General features: G+C 35.5%; 1 protein-coding gene across 1 annotated transcript; it reads left to right on the forward strand.

The window, feature by feature from the left end:
• Positions 1-18204, forward strand: LOC123665050 (nuclear hormone receptor HR96). Its single transcript, XM_045599402.1, has 8 exons — positions 1-1008; positions 9095-9235; positions 9645-9753; positions 11209-11319; positions 12075-12200; positions 12738-12821; positions 14433-14645; positions 17923-18204. Exons 1-8 carry the CDS (start codon positions 260-262, stop codon positions 18121-18123), a joined length of 1734 nt encoding a protein of 577 aa, XP_045455358.1. The 5' UTR covers positions 1-259; the 3' UTR covers positions 18124-18204.
• Positions 18205-21351: the final 3147 nt, after the last annotated feature.

Genomic DNA, 21351 nt, shown 5'->3' on the forward strand with positions numbered 1-21351 from the left:
TGGTTGAAGTCGAAGAGTGACGTTAGTCATCCGATATCATGTATTCGCATATTATTTATCAAAATATCTTAGTGATTTATCGTTTTATCAGGTAATAACAAAAATGACAAATTATTACCCAACACGGCAAAAATTGTCACTTTCACGTAACGTACTTTAAGTAAGGTTACAAATAATTATGTTCGTGTTGAAAAGTGAATCAAAGAATTATACAAAGTTTGTTTATTATTGCGAGTTATGACGATAAATAAAAGTGAAAATGGCTAGTGTAAGTGAGAGTAATGTTAAGGACAAAAGTGTGGAGGATACAAGTAAACAGAAAAAAGAGGTAGCCATAAATCTGCAAAAGATTTGTTTAGTGTGCGGTGACAAAGCCTTGAGTTACAACTTCAACGCAATATCATGCGAGAGTTGTAAGGCGTTTTTTCGTCGAAACGCTTTAACCAACAAAGAACTTAAATGTCCTTTTTCTAATAACTGTGAGATAACCGTGGTGACGAGAAGATTCTGTCAGAAGTGTCGCTTAGAGAAATGTTTATCCGTAGGCATGGTGAAGGAATTCATCATGTCCGATGAAGACAAAGCGGAGAAGAGGCGGAAAATAGAAGAGAACAGAGCAAAGAAGCGCCAGTTACAAGATTCTGATGATTCCGTATCTAGTTCTAAGACCGTTAGACGAGATGATGATCTACCGAACACATACACACCGTCTTTGCAAGAACCTAGTGGACTACAGTACGACGTCCTCAACAGTACTACATGCAGCCCGCACAGCACAGCACAGTCACCATTAAATAACGATATAGACAACTCTATTAGCTCTCCCCCCATGTATAACCAGTACGCTCCAGTACAAAGTACAGAACAGCCATATACAATGAAGGTCTATCCCATAGACGAGAAGACGGTTATCACTCAAGAGCTGTACGAGCAGCGATACGTGGATCAGTACAATATATGTGACAGTATGGACAGCACGTATGATTCGCCCAAACAGAACAGCATAAGGTACATCAGCCGTTATTTTATGTATAAATTAACAATTAGACTTAGTTTATAAATCTAGCATTTAGTTTGTTATCGTTTGGTAATTTCCCACTCTTGAGTAAAATCTCCGTAAGAGACATATAGGAGAAAAATACTATTAGTCTGGCCCCTTGACACTCTAACAACAACCAGGACCTGGATGACAGATTTTCATTGAGGTAGGGTACTAGCAGGATATACTCTGCTCGAAATCTTGAGTAGCCCGACTGAGGTAATTTTATTTTTATTTATTTTTTATATCACTAGGTCGGCAAACAAGTGTACAGCTCACCTGATGGTAAGAGATTACCGTAGCTTATAGCACCTACAATACCAGAAGCATCGAAAGCGCGTCGCCGACCCAATCCCCAATCCCCCCAGGAGCTCTGGTCACCTTACTCACCAACAGGACACAATACTGCTTGAAAACATTATTATTTAGCTGTGGTCTTCTGTAAGGTCGAGGTCATACCCCAGTCGGGCTGCTCCATATTTTGAGCAGGAAATTCCTGGGTTATTATTTTGAGTTAGGTAATACCTCAACCTTACAGAAGATCACAGCTAAATAATACCACCCTCAAGTAGTGTTGTGTTTCTGTGGAAAGTAAGGTGACCAGAGCTCCTGGAGAGGGTCGGCGTTAGGGTTAGCAATGAGCTTGCAATGCTTCTGGTGTTGCAGGCGTCTATAAGCTACGGTAACCTTTTACCATCAGATGTGCCGTAAGCTCGTTTCTTGACCTGAGTGTAAAAAATAGATTACACTAGTATAATTTTCTTTGTGTAGATGTACTAGAATAATCCTTATTAGGTATTCTGATTAAGAATTAAGGAAAGAAACAATTTCATTTTAATATTAGTATCTTATATATAAAATTCTCGTGTCACAATGTTAGTTAACATACTCCTCTGAAACGGCTTAACCGATTTATATGAATTTTTGTGTGCATATCAGATATCGGGTCTGAGAATCGCCCAACATCTATTTTTCATACCCCTAAATTATAAGGATGGGGGGATTAAGGGGCTAATAACATATATGGCAAAAATGTTTTCGGGGTCACCTAGTAGTATATTATAAATATTTAAGTTTTTCATTAGTAAAAGTATACATATTAAAGTCTATTTTCAATAATATATTTTAGATCTTCAAAAAGCCTCGTAACTCTTCTCTTAACTATTCTTTTATTAAAAATTAAAAAAAAATTAAATTCATAATGTATCCATATGGAAAATAGATCTCACAACTCGGGATAAAAATTTAGTCTACATTAGTCCATGTTTTATGAGGTTTTGGAGATTTTTTCTATAGGAATGTTCAAAAATACATCTTAATATCTTGTCTAATTAATATATCTTATCTGATAAATAAATATACCAAAAATTTTTACATATTTGATTCTGCAAAGTGATGAAAGATTCAATAAAAATGTAATCAATATCTTTAATGAATAAAGTAAGTTATATCATTTCAAGGATTCCGAGATAACAATTGATAAACTGTAAATCACTTGTGCAACAAAATTCTTGAAAGTTTACTTCCCACATATATTTACTAGCTGTAGCTTGCGGTTTCACCCTCGTTGAAAAAAACACTAACACTTAACACATTATTATTATATAGTCTTACTAGTTGACCCCGCAAACATTGTTTTGCCATATGTAATGACTCCCCCAAATCCCCCCCCCCTTATAATTTAGAGGTATGAAAAATAGATGTTGAGATGTTGACCGATTCTCAGACCTACCCAATATGCACACAAAATGTCATAAAAATCGGTCCAGCCATTTCGGAGGAGTATGTTAACTAACATTGTGACATGAGAACTTTATTTTTAATAAGATAACCTTTCTTGCTAAATTGACTATCCAAACACATCAAAGAGAAAATTCCATTAAAACCAATTATTTTGAGATTAGCATGTTCAAACAAACATACTCTTCAGCTTTATTATATTAGTATAGATTGTCTAACATAAATGTCAATAAAAGAGTCATGTTTAATAATAGTGCTACAAGCATTGACTTTGGTAATAGTCATTGACCATGACAGTACTACTTCATTGTAATAGAACTCATGCTTTAATTCTTTTCTATCTTTTATAAAAGTTTGCCATTTCAATTTCTTTTTGAAGTAAAACATCTTTGAATGTGTGATGAGAGCGTTACGAAAAGTGTGATTGGGCGAGGCGAATGGAGCAAGAGAGAGGTGCGAGCACACATTTTCTAGCTACCTTTCTTTCATAGCTAGTTACGTTTCGTATATCTAAGACACAGTGCAGGCCTACTGCTGAAGAAGTTTTACTTCAGTGGTGTGGTCTGAACCACACTCGTTGTAAATATTCAGTTCATATCTAAAACTGAAAAGCACCCATCAATGTACTTAAGTTCCTTATCAGAAGTCTTGAATTACATATGTAATGAGCCCAAATACCCAAACTTATAAAATATCTTTAAATTTTGGTCTCTCAGTTAGATAAACTATGGCCACAGACATACTACTGCTAGTAGTTATGTTTTTGACTAGTCCATTGGTGCAGTTTGTAGTGACTTGCTGACATGCTTTCAGCTCCGGGGGTTGTAGGTTCGATTACAATCCAATGTCTGGGTGTAATATATAATTTATGCTTACTTATGAATATATTATTTATATCTATATATATCGATAAAAAAAATTGTAGCTATACCAATCCAAGCAAACCAATAAAGCAAAGTTGCTTACTTTAGGAACAGACAACCATGTTTATTGTAGGTATTTATTTATTGATTTAGTATATCTATGAGTTGGTTTGACCCCTGTACTAACGCATCTTCAAAATGTCATGAAGAACATCAATGAAACTGTACTATAGAAAAACATACATCAATGACGTACCATTTATATAGATTGTTATTGCATAGAACTTAAATAACTTTGTCGTAAATGACATCTTAATATTTTCTTAGACAAGGGCCAAGGGTCTAATAAATAAAACTTGAAGACTGAATTGAAATCGATCCAGTGTTTAGTCAATGATGTGAGCACAAAGGCAGTGCTGTATCATTCTATCAATACAGATTATTTATCATTTCATTTTCATTGTTGCATATTTGAATACTTTGTAACTTCAAAACTATGTTCTAATAATGTTACTAAAATAACAAACTTTGTTAGTATTGCGCGACGTTAAAAATGATTCATTAATTCTCCAAATATATTTACTTTGTTCTAGCTATGACTAAACACAGGAAAATTATTTAATATTGTAACGACGTCACTGCATATAGACAGGAAAATTATCGAAACAACACCACTGTATATATGGTGTTCGATTCCTAACTGCATATGGGCTGTTCGATTCCTAACTGCTTTCCTTTGAATGAGGGATTCTGAAGGTGTAATAATGACGTTCCGCGTGAAAAATAATTCAAAATAATAATTTTAAATTTTTATTTACCGACTTCAAAAAAGAAGGAGGGATAACTTCGTAGTTTATGAACCGATTTTGATAATTCTTTTTTTAATATGTACGATTTTTTATTTTTGTGTTACCCACACAGGAATTCTAAACATTTTTGAATATCATATAAAAAATTTGCGATTAATTGCCGATGTTTATCATGTGGTCATCACATTTAAATTTCATCGAGATCTGATTACAACTTTTGGAGTAATCTTTGACAATGCTTATTTACTTGACTATTTTTTCATCTACCTACGTTGTATTATATGTCGATATAATTGACGTCAGTTTTTTTACGTTTGCCTGCAAACACAATTATCTTTATACTATTTCTTAATATAGGTACGCGCTAATCTGGTAAGGTTGTTCTGCATAACCGTCCGATGAGCGCGTAAGCACGGCTATAATTTACAATAACATTCTACGAAGGAGAGTTATTTCCAATACGCAGTTCTTTAGTTGTTTGTCAGTAAAAATTATCCTTTTAAAGGCGTGATTACGTGCTTACGGTAGGTATCATGCAGAACAAGTCTATCAAAGTAGCTCGTTTATTTAAACGAAGCCTAAAAATCTCTTAGAATTATTTTTTACTCGGAACGTAATCTATTACACCTACACAGAACCCATCATTTGAAGAAACGTAGTTAGGTCTCGAACATTCTGTACATTAGTGTGCCTTTTGATTTTTCTTATGAAATTCTGGAAATTCATTTTAAGGGCGTACCCTATCTGAATGACCTCGCGCGTTTCAACTCGCTTGACCGCCCCCTTCCCGCTCTTCACCTGACAACTTTTACGTATTTAAGCGCGTGAGGAAAAATACGACATCTAGCGGATTTGTTGCGTATTATTACAACACGCAGTCATCAATCGATTTTATAGGCCGAGAGTTGATAACGCAAACAGATTAAAATACCTAAATATATTTTATTTATTCACTTTGAAATATATGTGAATACTAACTTTGCAAATTATTTAAATACGCTACAGAGTTAATTTGCAATTAGAGATGGACTAAAAAGAAATACCTGGATATCTATTTGTTGGTAAGTAATTTAATTAGTATAGATGTGCTGATTATAGCTTTGGCCGACTAGCCGAATAGTCGATTGTAAAGAGACCACTAGTCAGCGGGCCGAATAAATTAAAAAAAATCCTACTGTTTTTAACCGACTTCAAAAAAGGAGGAGGACCGTATATATTTGTTTATGTATGTTCGGGGATAACTTCGTCGTTTATCGACCGATTTTGATAATTCTTTTTTTTTGTTGGAAAGGAGATATCTTAGGTGTGGTACCATGATAAGTAAACTAGGATCTGATGATGGGATCCCAGAGAAATCGAGGAAAACTCGAAAATCCGCATAACTTTTTAGTGTACCGATTTTGACAATTTTTGATTTAATCGAAAGCCGATGTTTATCATGTGGTCACATTTAAATTTCATCGAGATCTGATTACAACTTTTGGAGTAATCTTTGATAATGCGTATTTACTTGACTAATTTTTTGTCTACCTGCGTTTTATTACTTGTCGATATAACTGAAGTCGGTTTTTTTTCGTTTGCCTGCAAACACAATTATTATATTGAGTACACATGATTAAACATACACTCATTGATTTAAAATTGTGATTTTTATTTTTAAATATGAATCGGTTACATTTTTGCTTTTATTTGAGTATATTTCTTAAATAATGTGTTCGGATCAATCAGTTCTGGAAGTATGCAGTCAATATAGAATTTTGTCAACTTTTGTTTTATTTCCTTCTGCCAAAAATTATCGTCTTTATTAATAATTTCGATTCTAAGGGATTCATTTTCACTGCCCCATACCGCATATATACATTTTTTGCTTTGTGTTACATGTAATTGACCTTGAATTTGGTAATACCAATTTTTGTTAATGTGGTATTGACCATTCTTATTTATTTTCCAGACGGTTATTTTTTTTCTTCCTAATAGCTTCGTCTATGCCGATTCTATGCGCTGTAATGGGACATTTCACCTCAATGAGATGACGATGTTTGCCAATAACCTTGTGATTGTGGTCGTATGTATTTTCAGTGAAACTAGGCAAATTTATAGCTGACAACACTTCTTCAAGTTGTGACCGGCCACATCCTATTGCGATGGTACCAGCTACTGCACATGCATTCAAATTTAAATAATTGTCTTCACAGATATCATTTTCGATTGTAAGAGTTACGTTATACATTTTACACTGAAAAGTAAATAATGATATCAGACTATTTTGATTTTCTCCTGTTAGTATTATATCATTCGATGAATACGCTAGATGGCCATGTTTACAAAAGTTGAGTAATTTTTTGCGTGAATTGAGATATGGCCACAATCTTCCTTCCGACGTGTTTATCGGATATAATTTCTTCCGGTTCCTTAGTAACAGTATACTGAAATTAAAAAAATAACTGAATCGAGAACAAAAAGTTGAACACATATTTTATTTGTTTACCAGAAAGAAAATGTGAAAGGTAAAATAATACAGTGATAACTAAAATGGAAATACCTCTTTTTCTTCACTTTCTAATCCCTGACAATAGGTTGAATTAAACCCATTAGTTGACTCTGCAAACTTATTCTTATGTGCCATAGGCGTAATTAAATCTAGACCTTGTGGCACTTTTTTGAAGGTAGTCCTAGAAAAAAATTACATTTACTAAGATAATAACATATTTTACATTTTGTACACATTGAATTAAGATAACACAAAGACACATATCTACACACACATCCACGCAAACAAATACTAGTACACTTATTGCTGCATTTTTTTTTTTGGTACTATATAGGTATGTTTGACACACTAAAACATACATTCATAAATAATATACATATACAAATACTTTATTCGTCGATTATAAGTAGGTCTGTCATTTCATTAGATAGTATGAATAAAGACAAAAAGAATACACAATATAACATACATACATACATACATACTTAATTACATACACACATACATATAACACACAAAACTTATACTATTACGTAATCGATGCCTACGATTAAAATGTCACTTCCTGGCTAGGTAATCATTTTTCATTTAAACTAATCCTAAGTAAAAAAAGGAAATTAAAAGAAATAAATAAAAACCGACTGCATAAAAACTGAAAAGAAAGATAAACAAGTCCAGTACTCAATCTAGATTCCTATACTGAGTACTGGACTTGATTTTAAATCACTCACAGCGATTTAAGCAGTCGGGTTCACATAACGATTTACTTTTTTTATAACCGCACCAAGTCCGCAAAGCCCAGTCAGGAAGTGTCTAATAATGCGGTGTGACTCTTAGCCTATTTTACTTACTGTGTGACATCGCAAGTTCGAAGTTGACAATTTTCTGAAGTTAAATCTTTTCTATATTTCCATCGAGTTGTTGTAGTACCTGTCTTTTTCTTTGAGCTCTGTAAATAAAATAATAAGATGATTATTTATATTGTAAATTTTCCTATGCGCATAAATTGTTCAGCGTAATTGATATTATATTAATTTTATTAATACGTTTTATAGTATTGTAATAAACTTACAATACAATATAAAATTACGATAAAAAATCAGTACGTAATTAAGTACTTACACTGCGATTTTTATTTCCGTGAGCCTTTGTTGCTGATATCATTTTACTTTTGAAACTTTCGGCATATTCAATTTGCACAAGTAAACAAATAGGTAGTTATTTCGTCCTTTCGCTCGCTTATAAAACTAAATAAACAGTATTTGCACAAGCAAATAAGTAAATGCGTCCTTTCGTTCACTTGTAAAACTAAAGTGTCTACAGTGTCCTATCACACAAATGTCAAAATTGTGGGGTCAATAAAAATAAAATAATAAACAATAAATGCGCGCGCGTCGCATCAAACGACACAAGCTCCTCATACAACGGCCGAGAGGCGAATGCTCCTCGTCGCCCGCGCAGACACCCGCTTGCCCGGTTTACTTACGAAATTCAATATTACAGATTTCTCAAAAATTATCTATTTAATTGAAAAATTGGCAGACAGTATTGAAGAGTAATGCATTATTCACTACTGGTTAAAGTTTCATGTCTATGCGTTGCATAATTAGCGAGTTTATACGGATTTTAGACCGAGAAAAGCGTTCACGAAAAATTCATTTTCTCGTGATAAGGTAAGTTTTTCAATATATCAGTAGACACAATTACAGATCAATTATCAAGCTAAAATATTGTCTTTAGAACTTTATTGTTTATTCAACGTTCAAGCATACTATAAGGAATGTAAAAACAGTAAATTCGGCCGGGTAGCCCCTTAAATTATATCTTTACCTTTGATCCTTCACCTACATGGGGAAAGAGGCCTATGTCCAGCTGTGGGATATTACAAGCTGAAGCGTTAAGTACTTAACTTATTTGTTTGTTTGAAGTTAATATTTAAATGCTTGTACTTTTTACACTGTAACAGAGATTTATAAAACTTTGTATTGAATGTATTTTGTTATAATACATTTATTGATAACAAACGCATGCTAATACGAAAACCAAAAGTATATATATATGTATATATATATATATTTATATGTGTATATATATATATATATATATTTTTTTTTTTTTTTTTTGTTAATATAATTACGTATGTATATTACAGATCAATATTAACTAACGGTGAGAACGTAGCGCCCGTGTACGACGGAGAGTCCAAAGACCACCATGTGTGTGAAGAAATGCCATCGACGAGCAGTAACCCTGATGTCAACAAAGCTAGGGATATCCTGCAGGACGTTGAGAGGTATCGTATTGTTATTTAAGTAAAACTTTTTGACTTGGGGAGTAAGCTGGTGAATGCGTGACGAGGGCGTTACGAAAAATGTGATCGGGTGAGGCGAACTGAGGTTGAGAGGGAGATATAAGTTAGTGAATATATAAAGAGGAGGAGGTTAACGGCCCGCTAGGATTTAATACACAATACACAAGCACTAACGCCCAGACACCAGCAAACACCTGTGTAGTCTATATGAATGTTTTACTTGAGCAGGAATTGAACCGTCGACTGTCAGTGCAACAGCCAGTGCTGTGACCGCTACACCGATACATCGTTGTCCTTTGATACAGGATTACCATCCCACTAAGACCATAGATAGTAAAGAATTAATATATATTTTAGTATGACATTTAGCTTTTCGTTGTATATTTTTCAGGATAGAGCCAAATTCGATGGAGTCGATACTATGCGAAGCGATTAAACTGGAGTTCGAAGCGTACACCTCAATTGGCAGCTGTAGCGGATCATCTCGGGAACTTAATGAGGTATAATCCTCTTTTTTACTATAAAAGTGGCAAACAATCGTACGGCTTACTTGATGGTAAACGATTACCGTAGCTTATAGACGTTTGCAACAACAGAAGCATTACAAGCGCGTTGCCGACTCTATGCCCATTCCCCCAAGGAGCTCTGGTCACCCTTCTCGCCACAGGAACACAACACTGCTTGAAAGCAGTATTATTTATCTGTAATCTTCTGAAAGCTCGAGCTACTTTCCCAGTCGGACTGCTCCAGACTTTGAGCTTAATATGTTCTGCTGTTCCCCATACCTTAATAATAATTGTATTTGCTCACAAACGAAAAGTAAAACGACTTCAATTATATCGACAAGTAATATAACGGAGGTAGATGAAAAAAATAGTCAAGTAAATACGTATTATCAAAGATTACTCCAAAAGTTGTAATCAGATCTCGATCAAAATGTGATATGTCAAGCACCAATTTCCGATAAAAAAAGGATCATCAAAATCGGTAAACCCAGTAATAAGTTATAAGATAACACACATAAAAAAATACAGTCGAATAGAGACCTCCTCTTTTTTTATGTCGGTTAAAAGTAGAAATATTTGACTGACATAAAATTTATCTGTCGGATATTATTGGAACCAGTGAAATGAAGCGTTAATCATTATTTGTTACCAATGATGTTTTGTGTAAAGTTAAGCTCTTCAATCGTTGGCCCAAATCTAAAGTACTATAATAATAATTTAACAAAAAATTCTTGGAATACAGTATTACAAATATTGTCCTACATCGCTATCAGTAATCACAAAAAATTTCACGCTCTTGTCGACCGCTACTTATCACCTTTTATTAGGTCACCTAGCAATTTTCAATGATAATAACAATCTAATATCTGCAATGAAAATGAAGGTGGACGAGAGCGTGAAATTATTTTGTTATATTTTTTTTTATATAATTAACCAATCGGTTTAAACTATTCAATAATTGAACTTCATCGCAAACGAAACAAAAACCGACTTTACGTAATACAATGTCGGTAGACGAAAAGAATAAAAATAAACAGAATAAAACACATATAAAAATACAGTGGAATTGACACAGCAGTTTTTGAAGTCGGTTAAAAATGATTTAACTACATCTAAGAAATATAATTTCACAAGTTTTGGAAATTTAGAGATAATGTGACTAATTTTGTTTTAAAATACTTATCTGGTATATCTTAAAGTTAAATAATAATAATAATAATAATAATAATAAGGGACGTCTTGAGAAAAGATCAGGTCAAGAGTACCCTAAACCGAAGAGCATGTATGAAGGGAATAATGAAAGTGGACGAAGCAAAAGAAGTGTGTAAGGATCGTAGCTAGTGGTAAAAAGTGGTCTCTGCCTACGCCTACGGGAAAGAGGCTTGATTATATGTATGTATGTATCTTAATGTTACTTTAAATTACTTCTTCATAATACTTCTTATACAGGTTGAAAGAGCGAAACTAAATGAACTCATTGTGGCTAACAAGGCATTGAACGCTCCCATCGATGATGACATCTCACAGCTCATCGGAGATACAAGTAGCGTCGGGCTTAAGGTTTGTATTACACATATATTATACCGCTATGGTTACAGGTTACTTGATGGTAAGCAGTCATCGTAGGTATGGACACCTGCAACACCAGAAGCATCGCAAGATCATTGCCTACCCTAATCCTCAACCTTCCTCAGAAGATCTGGCTACCTTATGCTTACATGGCTGTAATCTTCTGTAAGATTAAGGTACTTCCACAGTCAGATTGCTCCGAAATTTAAAGCAAGTTATTTCTTGATAAGTCCTACTTCAATTAAATAGCTGTGTTAGTAATGTGCCGCATATTATGTGTGAATTCAAAAAACTAAATCTCATACAATCTGGCACATCTCTATTACATATCAATGTAGTCACTATTTTTGTTTACATTTTAGTTATTTATATTGATATTTTATTTGAAATGTTATACTATTCATACATCTTCACAATCATTCATATTTACAATATTAATGTAATTCAAAAATTAGATGGCGTTAGTTGTATTTTGATACAAATCGCAACACAAGTAAATTTTATTTTTTAATAAATATTTAGTTTTATTTTTTATTTAATAAATAAATATTAATTTTTATTGGAAATGTTATACTATTCATACATCTTCACAATCATTTACATTTACAATATTGATGTAATTAAAAAATAGATGGCGTTAGTTGTATTTTGATACAAATCGCAACACAATTAAATTTTATTTTTTATTTAGATAAGTTGTTTTTATAATAGATCTATTAATAATCATTTTGTATTATTTCCCCCAGGACGACGGTAACAAACACGACCCGCGGTTGATAACTTTAGTGAACCTGACCGCGGTCGCGATACGTAGGCTGATTAAGATATCGAAGAAGATCAACGCCTTCAAGAATATGTGTGAAGAGGACCAGGTAATTATATTCTAATGTACACTGTATGTATAATCAATTGCAGGGTAGAGACACGCACTATACGTATTGTCTAGTAGTGCCATCTAGTGGATAGAAAGTGAACTGTTTATTTGGAATACAATAAAATTAATTTATATTTTGAAACCTTGTATTTCGGTGACGTTGTAAACATCACGGGATTGGAATTTTGTGAGTAACAATTTGAGAACATATATTTCATTAACATACATTTTCTCATACATGTGCCAAGGCTTGACAGTACGTGAGACAAAACGGGTAATCTATAGAAGAATGAGAAAGACAGTTGAATAAAATCTTAGATATCCACTACCTTCTGCATCCTGAAACCTAGGCGCTAAAAGCTCTCCTCCAATAGGGCTACTGATCTAAGTTGAGACCTAATGTTTCTCATCAACTCAATTGAGTCTAGTAGTTTAAATATCCCCTAATTCAGGAAAATATGGTTAAACAGGTAAAATACAGGTTTATTACAAGAAATAAACACTTGATTTAGCAAAGTACTCTTTCGTTCCCCAGGTGGCGCTGTTAAAGGGCGGCTGTATAGAAATGATGATCCTTCGGAGCACGATGACGTACGATGGACAAAGAAATCAATGGAAGGTAGGTTTGTTTATCTGTTAGTTCTAAAAACAACTAAAACTTGTTAAACTGCAAATATGAATACTTGTAAAATTCAGTAAATTTGGTAGATATAATATGTACCAATTGTCACCGAGTTGATCTGTGATACCGTTGAGTTCTTAAATGTTACATTTATTTTATTTCAATTGTGCATGGTAAAAAAACGAGTGTGCTTTAGACTACTGAAATAAAAGTTCTTTATCTCCATCTATAGTGCATTCAATGAACCGAGATACCAAATGTAAACAAATCAAATGCAAGGTCATTCAACTATGCAGGGTTTTGTAACCCTTTTTTTTACTGACACAAATTTTAAAATGTAAAATATATTTATATTTTGATAATTACTGAATTAAATATAATTAATTAAATATAATTATGTATATAGGATTTGATACTTCTTAAATAATAATTATCGAAATATAAAAATCACCCCGAGCGCTTCAGGACACAGAATGAAATAAAAATAAATAATACAAAATCAAAGGGCCGTCCGCGGTCCGATTGTTTTCAAGGCAAGGTAAAATATCGTTCGACCTTGCAGAGAGACGTGCAGCAGATAACAAACAAACAAGATAGAAAGCGATAGACTATATTTTGTTTGTTCCGTCGTCGCTACGAAAAAATAATGGACTTTGTTTACATTTGGTATCTCTTCTCATTAAACAGACTTTAATTTATATATCCCTTTCAACTTCCGTTCGCCTCGCCCGATCACACTTTTCATAACGCTTTCGTCACGCATTCACCAGCTTACTCCCCAAGTCAAGCGTGCGTTAAGAAGATTAACTTAAAAATAAAAAGCTTTATCTTTCATTACAAACGTGTACAGCCCGTCTAATGGTAAGCGAAGACCATAGTGCAGTGTTTCTCAAAGTGGGCGATAACGCCCCCTTGTGGGCGCTGCAGTACTAAAGGAAGGCGGTTAACGCTACCCCTTGTACCACTGTCACACTTCGAAACCCCATGGTTATGGAGATATCCATGGTTAAAGTTTTGAGGTTAGAATAAGAATTTCGCAGCTTTCACACGTTATTTTCACATTTCACACGCGTGTTTTTCACATTTCACACGCGTGTTTTTCACATTTCACACGCGTGCTTTTCACATTTCACACGTTATTTTCACGTTTCATAAGTTATTTTCAAAATAAAAACGATCTCGACTACAAGATCAACAATCGATACAATTTACGTTACTCATGTTCCGTTCTGTAGCTTTCACATGTTATTTTCACATTTCGCACATGATTTTAACATTTCACACGTTAATTTAACGTTTTCACACGGTATTTTAACAAACGATATAATCGATGTGTAACGACTGAGAGATCCATGCTTAAAAAAAATTTGCGCGCCACTTATCGTTTCTCTCCAAAGCAATGTAAACCTGTAATGTAACCTAACCTAACCATGGGGTTTCGAAGTGTGGCAGTGTTACCTTGTATAGCTTCCCCTTCACCCTCTGCCCTCCACCCACCAAAACCTCATAATTCGGTTTTTCCTAGCCTTAAGCTCATGTTAACATAGGACTTTTTCCTCGTATGTAAGACATTAAGCAACTAAGTACGGTACGGAACGCCGTCCCCAGCTGCCGCACAACCACGAGCAGTTCGGCAGCATCCGCACGGACGTTCTGAAGCTGGCGCCGCGCGACATCTACCGCTCGCACGAGGCCTTCATCCGGTCCTTCGCGCCGCGCTGGCGCACGGACGAGAACATCATCCTCATCATGTCCGCCATCGTGCTGTTCTCGCCCGACCGGCCGCGCGTCGTGCACCGCGACGTCATCAAGCTGGAGCAGGTGGGCCGCGGGGACCGTCGGGGCTGTGTGCTAGTGGGCGGGCGAGTGTGTGCTAGTGGGCGGGCGAGAGTGTGCTAGTGGGCGGGCGAGAGTGTGTGCTAGTGGGCGGGCGAGAGTGTGTGCTAGTGGGCGGGCGAGAGTGTGTGCTAGTGGGCGGGCGAGAGTGTGTGCTAGTGGGCGTGCGAGAGTGTGTGCTAGTGGGTGGGCGAGAGTGTGTGCTAGTGGGCGGGCGAGAGTGTGTGCTAGTGGGCGGGCGAGAGTGTGTGCTAGTGGGCGGGCGAGAGTGTGTGCTAGTGGGCGGGCGAGAGTGTGTGCTAGTGGGCGGGCGAGAGTGTGTGCTAGTGGGTGGGCGAGAGTGTGTGCTAGTGGGCGGGCGAGAGTGTGTGCTAGTGGGCGGGCGAGAGTGTGTGCTAGTGGGTGGGCGAGAGTGTGTGCTAGTGGGCGGGCGAGAGTGTGTGCTAGTGGGCGGGCGAGAGTGTGTGCTAGTGGGCGGGCGAGAGTGTGTGCTAGTGGGTGGGCGAGAGTGTGTGCTAGTGGGCGGGCGAGAGTGTGTGCTAGTGGGCGGGCGAGAGTGTGTGCTAGTGGGCGGGTGAGAGTGTGTGCTAGTGGGCGGGCGAGAGTGTGTGCTAGTGACGGCCGCGCGACGTCATCAAGCTGGAGCAGGTGGGCCTTCGGGGCTGTGTGCTAGTGGGCGGGCGAGAGTGTGTGCTAGTGACGGCCGCGCGTCGTACACCGTGACGTCATCAAGCTGGAGCAGGTGGGCCGTCGGGGCTGTGTGCTAGTGGGCTGGGCGAGCGGGAGTGTGTGCTAGTGACGGCCGCGCGACGTCATCAAGCTGGAGCAGGTGGGCCGTCGGGCTGTGTGCTAGTGGGCGGGCGAGAGTGTGTGCTAGTGACGGCCGCGCGTCGTGCACCGCGATGTCATCAAGCTGGAGCAGGTGGGCCGTCGGGGCTGTGTGCTAGTGGGCTGGGCGAGCGGGAGTGTGTGCTAGTGACGGCCGCGCGACGTCATCAAGCTGGAGCAGGTGGGCCGTCGGGCTGTGTGCTAGTGGGCGGGCGAGAGTGTGTGCTAGTGACGGCCGCGCGTCGTGCACCGCGATGTCATCAAGCTGGAGCAGGTGGGCCGTCGGGGCTGTGTGCTAGTGGGCTGGGCGAGCGGGAGTGTGTGCTAGTGACGGCCGCGCGACGTCATCAAGCTGGAGCAGGTGGGCCGTCGGGCTGTGTGCTAGTGGGCGGGCGAGAGTGTGTGCTAGTGACGGCCGTGCGTCGTGCACCGAGACGTCATCAAGGTGGAGTAGGTGGGCCGGCTATGCTTTAGATTAAGTATGATAAAATTATGGGGTTCGGGGATGGAGGGTGTAGGGGGAGCTATACTAGGTAACACTGCCACACTTCGAAACCCCGTAGTTAGTTTTGAGATTAGAGGAAGAATTTAAAGCTATTATAGTACCTTCGAGCTCCGCGTCTGACTTCACCTTAGCTCCGGCGCTGCGGGAAGTGCCACTCATGCGCTGTTTCGCAACTTTAATAAGTTATTTTCGAACAGGAGTACGTAAAAACGATCTCGATTGCAAAATCAACAAACGACACAACTTGGGTTACTCATGCTTCGCTCCGTAGCTTGCACATGTATTTTTTTTACATTTCGCACGTGATATTAACATTTCACTCGTTAATTTATCGCTTTCACACGGTTTTTTGATAAACGATACAATTGATGTTTAACGACTGAGAGAAAGATACTTTTAAAAAAATGGCGCACCACTTATCGTTTGACTCCAGAGCAATGTCAATGTAATCGTTTATAGGCATGACGGATATGGCGGAACCAAGCGTTATTCTAACATAGGTTAATTTATTTTTTGTAACGACATTATGCCTATAAACCTCTAATTTCTAAGTTAGATAGGAGAGGAGTATTTTTTTTTTTTTTTTTATTCATGTCATGTTTATCACTTCAATATATTTTTATTTTTACTGGATCATTGTCATATAAAATGAACTAAAATATTGAGTATTTTTCGTATTTTCGTAAGGTAAATAAATAAAAATAAAATATAGTTAAGTAAAAAACATAACATGAAACAAGGCTGTATGGTCTTAGATCTTTGCGTTTATAGTTATTTAGACAAAAACAATAAATTTATTGCTTGCATTGCTTTGGAGAGAAACGATAAGTGGTGCGTAATTTTTTTTAAGCATCGATCTCTCAGTCGTTAAACATTGATTATATCGTTTGTTAAAACACCGTGTGAAAACGTTAAATTAACGTATGAAATGTGAAAATGACTTGTGAAATGTGAAAACAACGTGTGACAGTTGCGAAATTCTTCCTCTAATCTCAAAACTTTAACCATGGACATCTCCATAACCATGGGGTTTCGAAGTGTGGCAGTGGTACCGGGGGTAGCGACCCCCCCCCCCCCTTCCCCCCATAATCCGGAAATTCGATCGTACTTAATCTAAAGCTTTACCATTAGGCCGCGTGGGCCGTCGGGACTTGCGTGCTAGTGAGCGGGCGAGAGTGTGTACTAGTGAGCGGTTGGAGTGTGTACTAGTGACCTGTCAAGAGTGTGTACTAGTGAGCGGTCGAGAGTGTGTGCTATTGAGCGTCAAGGATGTGTGCTAGCGAGCGGTCGGAAATGTGTCCAGTGAGCGGTCGAGAGTGTGTACTAGGAAGCAGAGCAAAAAAGAATGTAAGTAACCGACAAGCACGTAGTGAACTAAAACGATTACAAGCAAGTAGAATGAATACTACCAGGGAAAGCAAGTGGTACGAGCTGGCTACTGCAACGAACGGAACAATTGCCAGCGATTGCTGGGGTGTGAGAGAATACTTTAGTGGGCGCGTGCGAGTGGGCGATATTTTATGCTATTCGGTGAATGAATGTGTGCCAGTAAACAAGTGAGAATGTGCGCCAGTCGGTGAGCGAATGTGTACATGAACGAAGTTGATTGCGAGCGAGCAACTGAAAGTGAATATGTACAAGCTAACGAAACCATATATATATATATATATATATATATATATATATATATATATATATATTTACCTTGCATATAGCCTATATAATTGTTTCGCATGAACAGAGATCGTGTCTTATTGTAATTATAAATGGACATGTTAACATACAACACAATAATTGTGTACCCAAAAACAAACTCAAGTCAACAAATGAGCTATAAAATGTAAAACCATATACGCCTAAGCGACGGTACTTTATTGCTGCATTTTTTATATTACAAATCTAGTGACTCATATCAAATTTTCTTTCCAGAACTCATACTACTACCTTTTAAGAAGATATTTAGAAAGCGTATACCCGGGCTGCGAAGCGAAATCAACATTTTTAAAGCTTATCCAGAAGATTCTAGAGCTAAGGAAGTTTGCTGAGGAGGTAACGGGAGTTTACCTCGACGTCCATCCCATTGAACCGCTGCTAATGGAAATATTCGACTTGAAAAACCATGGAGCATGACCTTTACGGTAATGTTGAAATTTTCTATGATTCAAATTTACCTCACGGTACATTGTGATCCAATAAATGAGTATTTATCAACTAATGTTTCTCTATTGGATCATAATACAGAACTATTTATATACCTGTGTGTACTTCTAATAAGTAATGAATTCTCTCGCTTTTGCCAGATAAAATAGTTTAGTACTATTTAATGATCTATAAACCGATGGACAGATTGATCATTATTATTTATATTTTAATGTATAGTATTCTTCTAGTATAAAATAGGATAGAGATCAAAATAGGAGTAAAATTTAAAAAATTCAGTTAATATTTCATTTAAAGGTCTTATGATCCATGCTCACATTCTTGGTCCGCTATGATCCGCTCAGGAAATATTCTGTGATCCACTTCAGAAGTATCTTCATAAGCCATAAATTTTCTAAATGCCAGATATTTATTTATTATAAATTATTGTTAAATATTAATAAACGCCTATTGTTATGTAGTCATACTTATATGTGGTTTTTCCGTACGGTCTCACATATGTAATTTTTTTCTTTTAAGTATTTCTACATTTATATTATTATATTTTTGTGGAAATTGATTTAAATTTTTATTTTAATAATTTTTCCGGTAAAGGATAATCTGTATTAAATTTTCATTTTAACTTATTTATTTCAAATACCTGATTGTTTTTTTTTTTTTTTCTTCTATTAAGATATAATTATTATAAAAGTTATCATAAATGCTTAGATTCGTTTTGAACTGAAATTTTTAGGTGAGTAATTTTTTTTTTTTCTTATATGAAAAAAATAAACAACAATTGTCTATACGCAGAGTTGACCATTTTTAAATTAAATTCTTTTAGTATGATTAAATATAGCAAGAAACTTACGTTATACATATATTGTAAATATTAACTTATCCCAATGAAAGTGTTACGTGTATTCTTGTGTACATATTAGAAACATTAACTACATTTTTTTCTACACATGCTATGTATTGAAAAGAGAGATTATATCATTATTTGTTTTATAAATTTTATGAAAAAAAAAATACCTTTTTGTAATAACTAAAGGTGAAATATACGAAATATTTTAAAAATAAGGGGTTCTAATGGAGTTAATGTGTTCTGTTTTGTGATACCCACTAAAGCTATTAGGTCCTGAACTTCATTATATATTTGTTTGTGGAGTATGGTTTTATTTGAATGGCTTGTCTAGTGCCATATTAATTAACCTGAAGATGGCTGATGTTTGTTCATTTATAAGGAAAAGTCACTGAATTATTATAGCCTACAATATATATTTATATATGTATATCCTACAATCAATCTTCGTGATTTATTATATAGACTAGTAACATATAGGGTGTATAATAATTCGCGGTGTTTTTACTGTATAGTAATGTAAAGGTTAAATTTAAACTACGATTAAATTAGCGAAACTGACTATTAATTAAACTGTCCATGACTTGTGGTCAACTTCTCTCGTTGAAATTAAAAGAAACACTCTTATACTTATTAATAGTTAATTAACGCCTACGAATGCCAAAAACTTTAGCTGTACTGATTTTTAAGGGTAAATCTTTATATTTTAAAAGATAGGTGAAGTTATAATTAATATGGATGTTTACAAGCCAGAGGCATTAAATTGAATCACATATACTACATACCATTTCCGAAATATATAAAAATGCGTCAAACAGCTGCAGTAGTTCAAGTTCAGCTGTGAACCTGTCTCGTGTCTAACTACTGCTACTGTTTGAGGGATGTTTTGTGTATGGCTTGTAAATGGTGTGTAGTGTATTGTAATGGTCTGTAGTGTATTTTAAAATTCAGCGCCCCGGGCCAGTAAAGTTTACCACCCCATATATTACGGGAAAAAGAGCATCGTATGTAATAAATTAATTATTATAACTGATTGATAAAAACGTGTCGCATTATTTTGGAATTGGTCCTTATAATTTTTTTTTTTTTTTTTTAGGTTGCCTATTCTGTATAATTTTTATGTAATACTCGATGTAACTAAAAATAACCATTATATTTTTACTGATCTTTTTTTTTCCGTATAAATTTATTGTCCACATCCCTAGTTCGTATGCTTGGCTCGCGCCGCCCCTTGTAGAATGCCGCCCTGGGCCTTGTTGAGTTTGTGGTTTAATCTAATGCCTTTCGCTTGTATACATTTGTAAAATATCTTGGATATTAAGTGTAGTATTTCTTTTTGTAATATATTTTACATGTTCTTAAATTTATTATTATTATATTAATAGACGTTATAGACGAAATTTTACTATTAAGACCTTTATTAAATAAAAATCTATGTGAAATTATCTTGTTTAAATAAATTTAATATGATTTTTATACCGTAAATTTAATATTATATAATGCAAATAGCGTTTAAGAAATAATTATTCAAAATTGACAAAATAAATCAAATAATTTGTTGTAATGTACTGAATGAACTGTTTTATCATTTATAATAGTCATATTTTAAAAGTATTGTCTTAAAAATATAAATTATTTGTAATTTTTATATATTCGACGGATAAACTAATGAATAATAATAATATATCTAAGAGACTAGATAATAAAGTCATATAATACCGATGTCATAAAAAACTATCCATGATTTTGCTAATAAGAGAGATATCTGGCAAACTCGTATGATGCTTATGTCAAAAATATATCTATAATAAGAAATATTCAAGATATAAACAACATATCGTCGGTTAAATAGAAAAGTGACATTAAGTCAAAAATAGCAAATTTTGCAATTCACGCATTTAGTGTCTACTTTTATTAAAATTAATTTTTCCTTATAATTTTTGTTTACATGTAAGTATTACATTTCATTTTAAAGGTATTTAGATAAAGATTTAAAATATCGTTGTTATTTTAATTTTAATTAAATTAAATTAGAAAATAGCAGAGCAACGTTTTTTTACAATCAATATGGCGATGACCGCAGAGTACCGAAACGACACTGGTGTCATCTAGTGAGCTTGACGTGTAATTTTATAAAGGTTCTTTTATCCATATAAAAATAATGTTGTTAACAGACTTTCCAGTAATAACCATTTTGAGAAATGTCATTTTTCCATTTAACCGACGATATATGGATGGTCGTGACTCTCTAGTTCGATTATGTAACAATCACAATGTATAAAATTACATATTAATTATAATTAGTTTACAAAATAAGACATTTTCACATGTTGTTGTAAATAAATTATTTATTT

The sequence above is a fragment of the Melitaea cinxia genome, chromosome 23, assembly GCF_905220565.1.
Source record: "Melitaea cinxia chromosome 23, ilMelCinx1.1, whole genome shotgun sequence".
Classification (NCBI taxonomy): Eukaryota; Metazoa; Arthropoda; class Insecta; order Lepidoptera; family Nymphalidae; genus Melitaea; species Melitaea cinxia.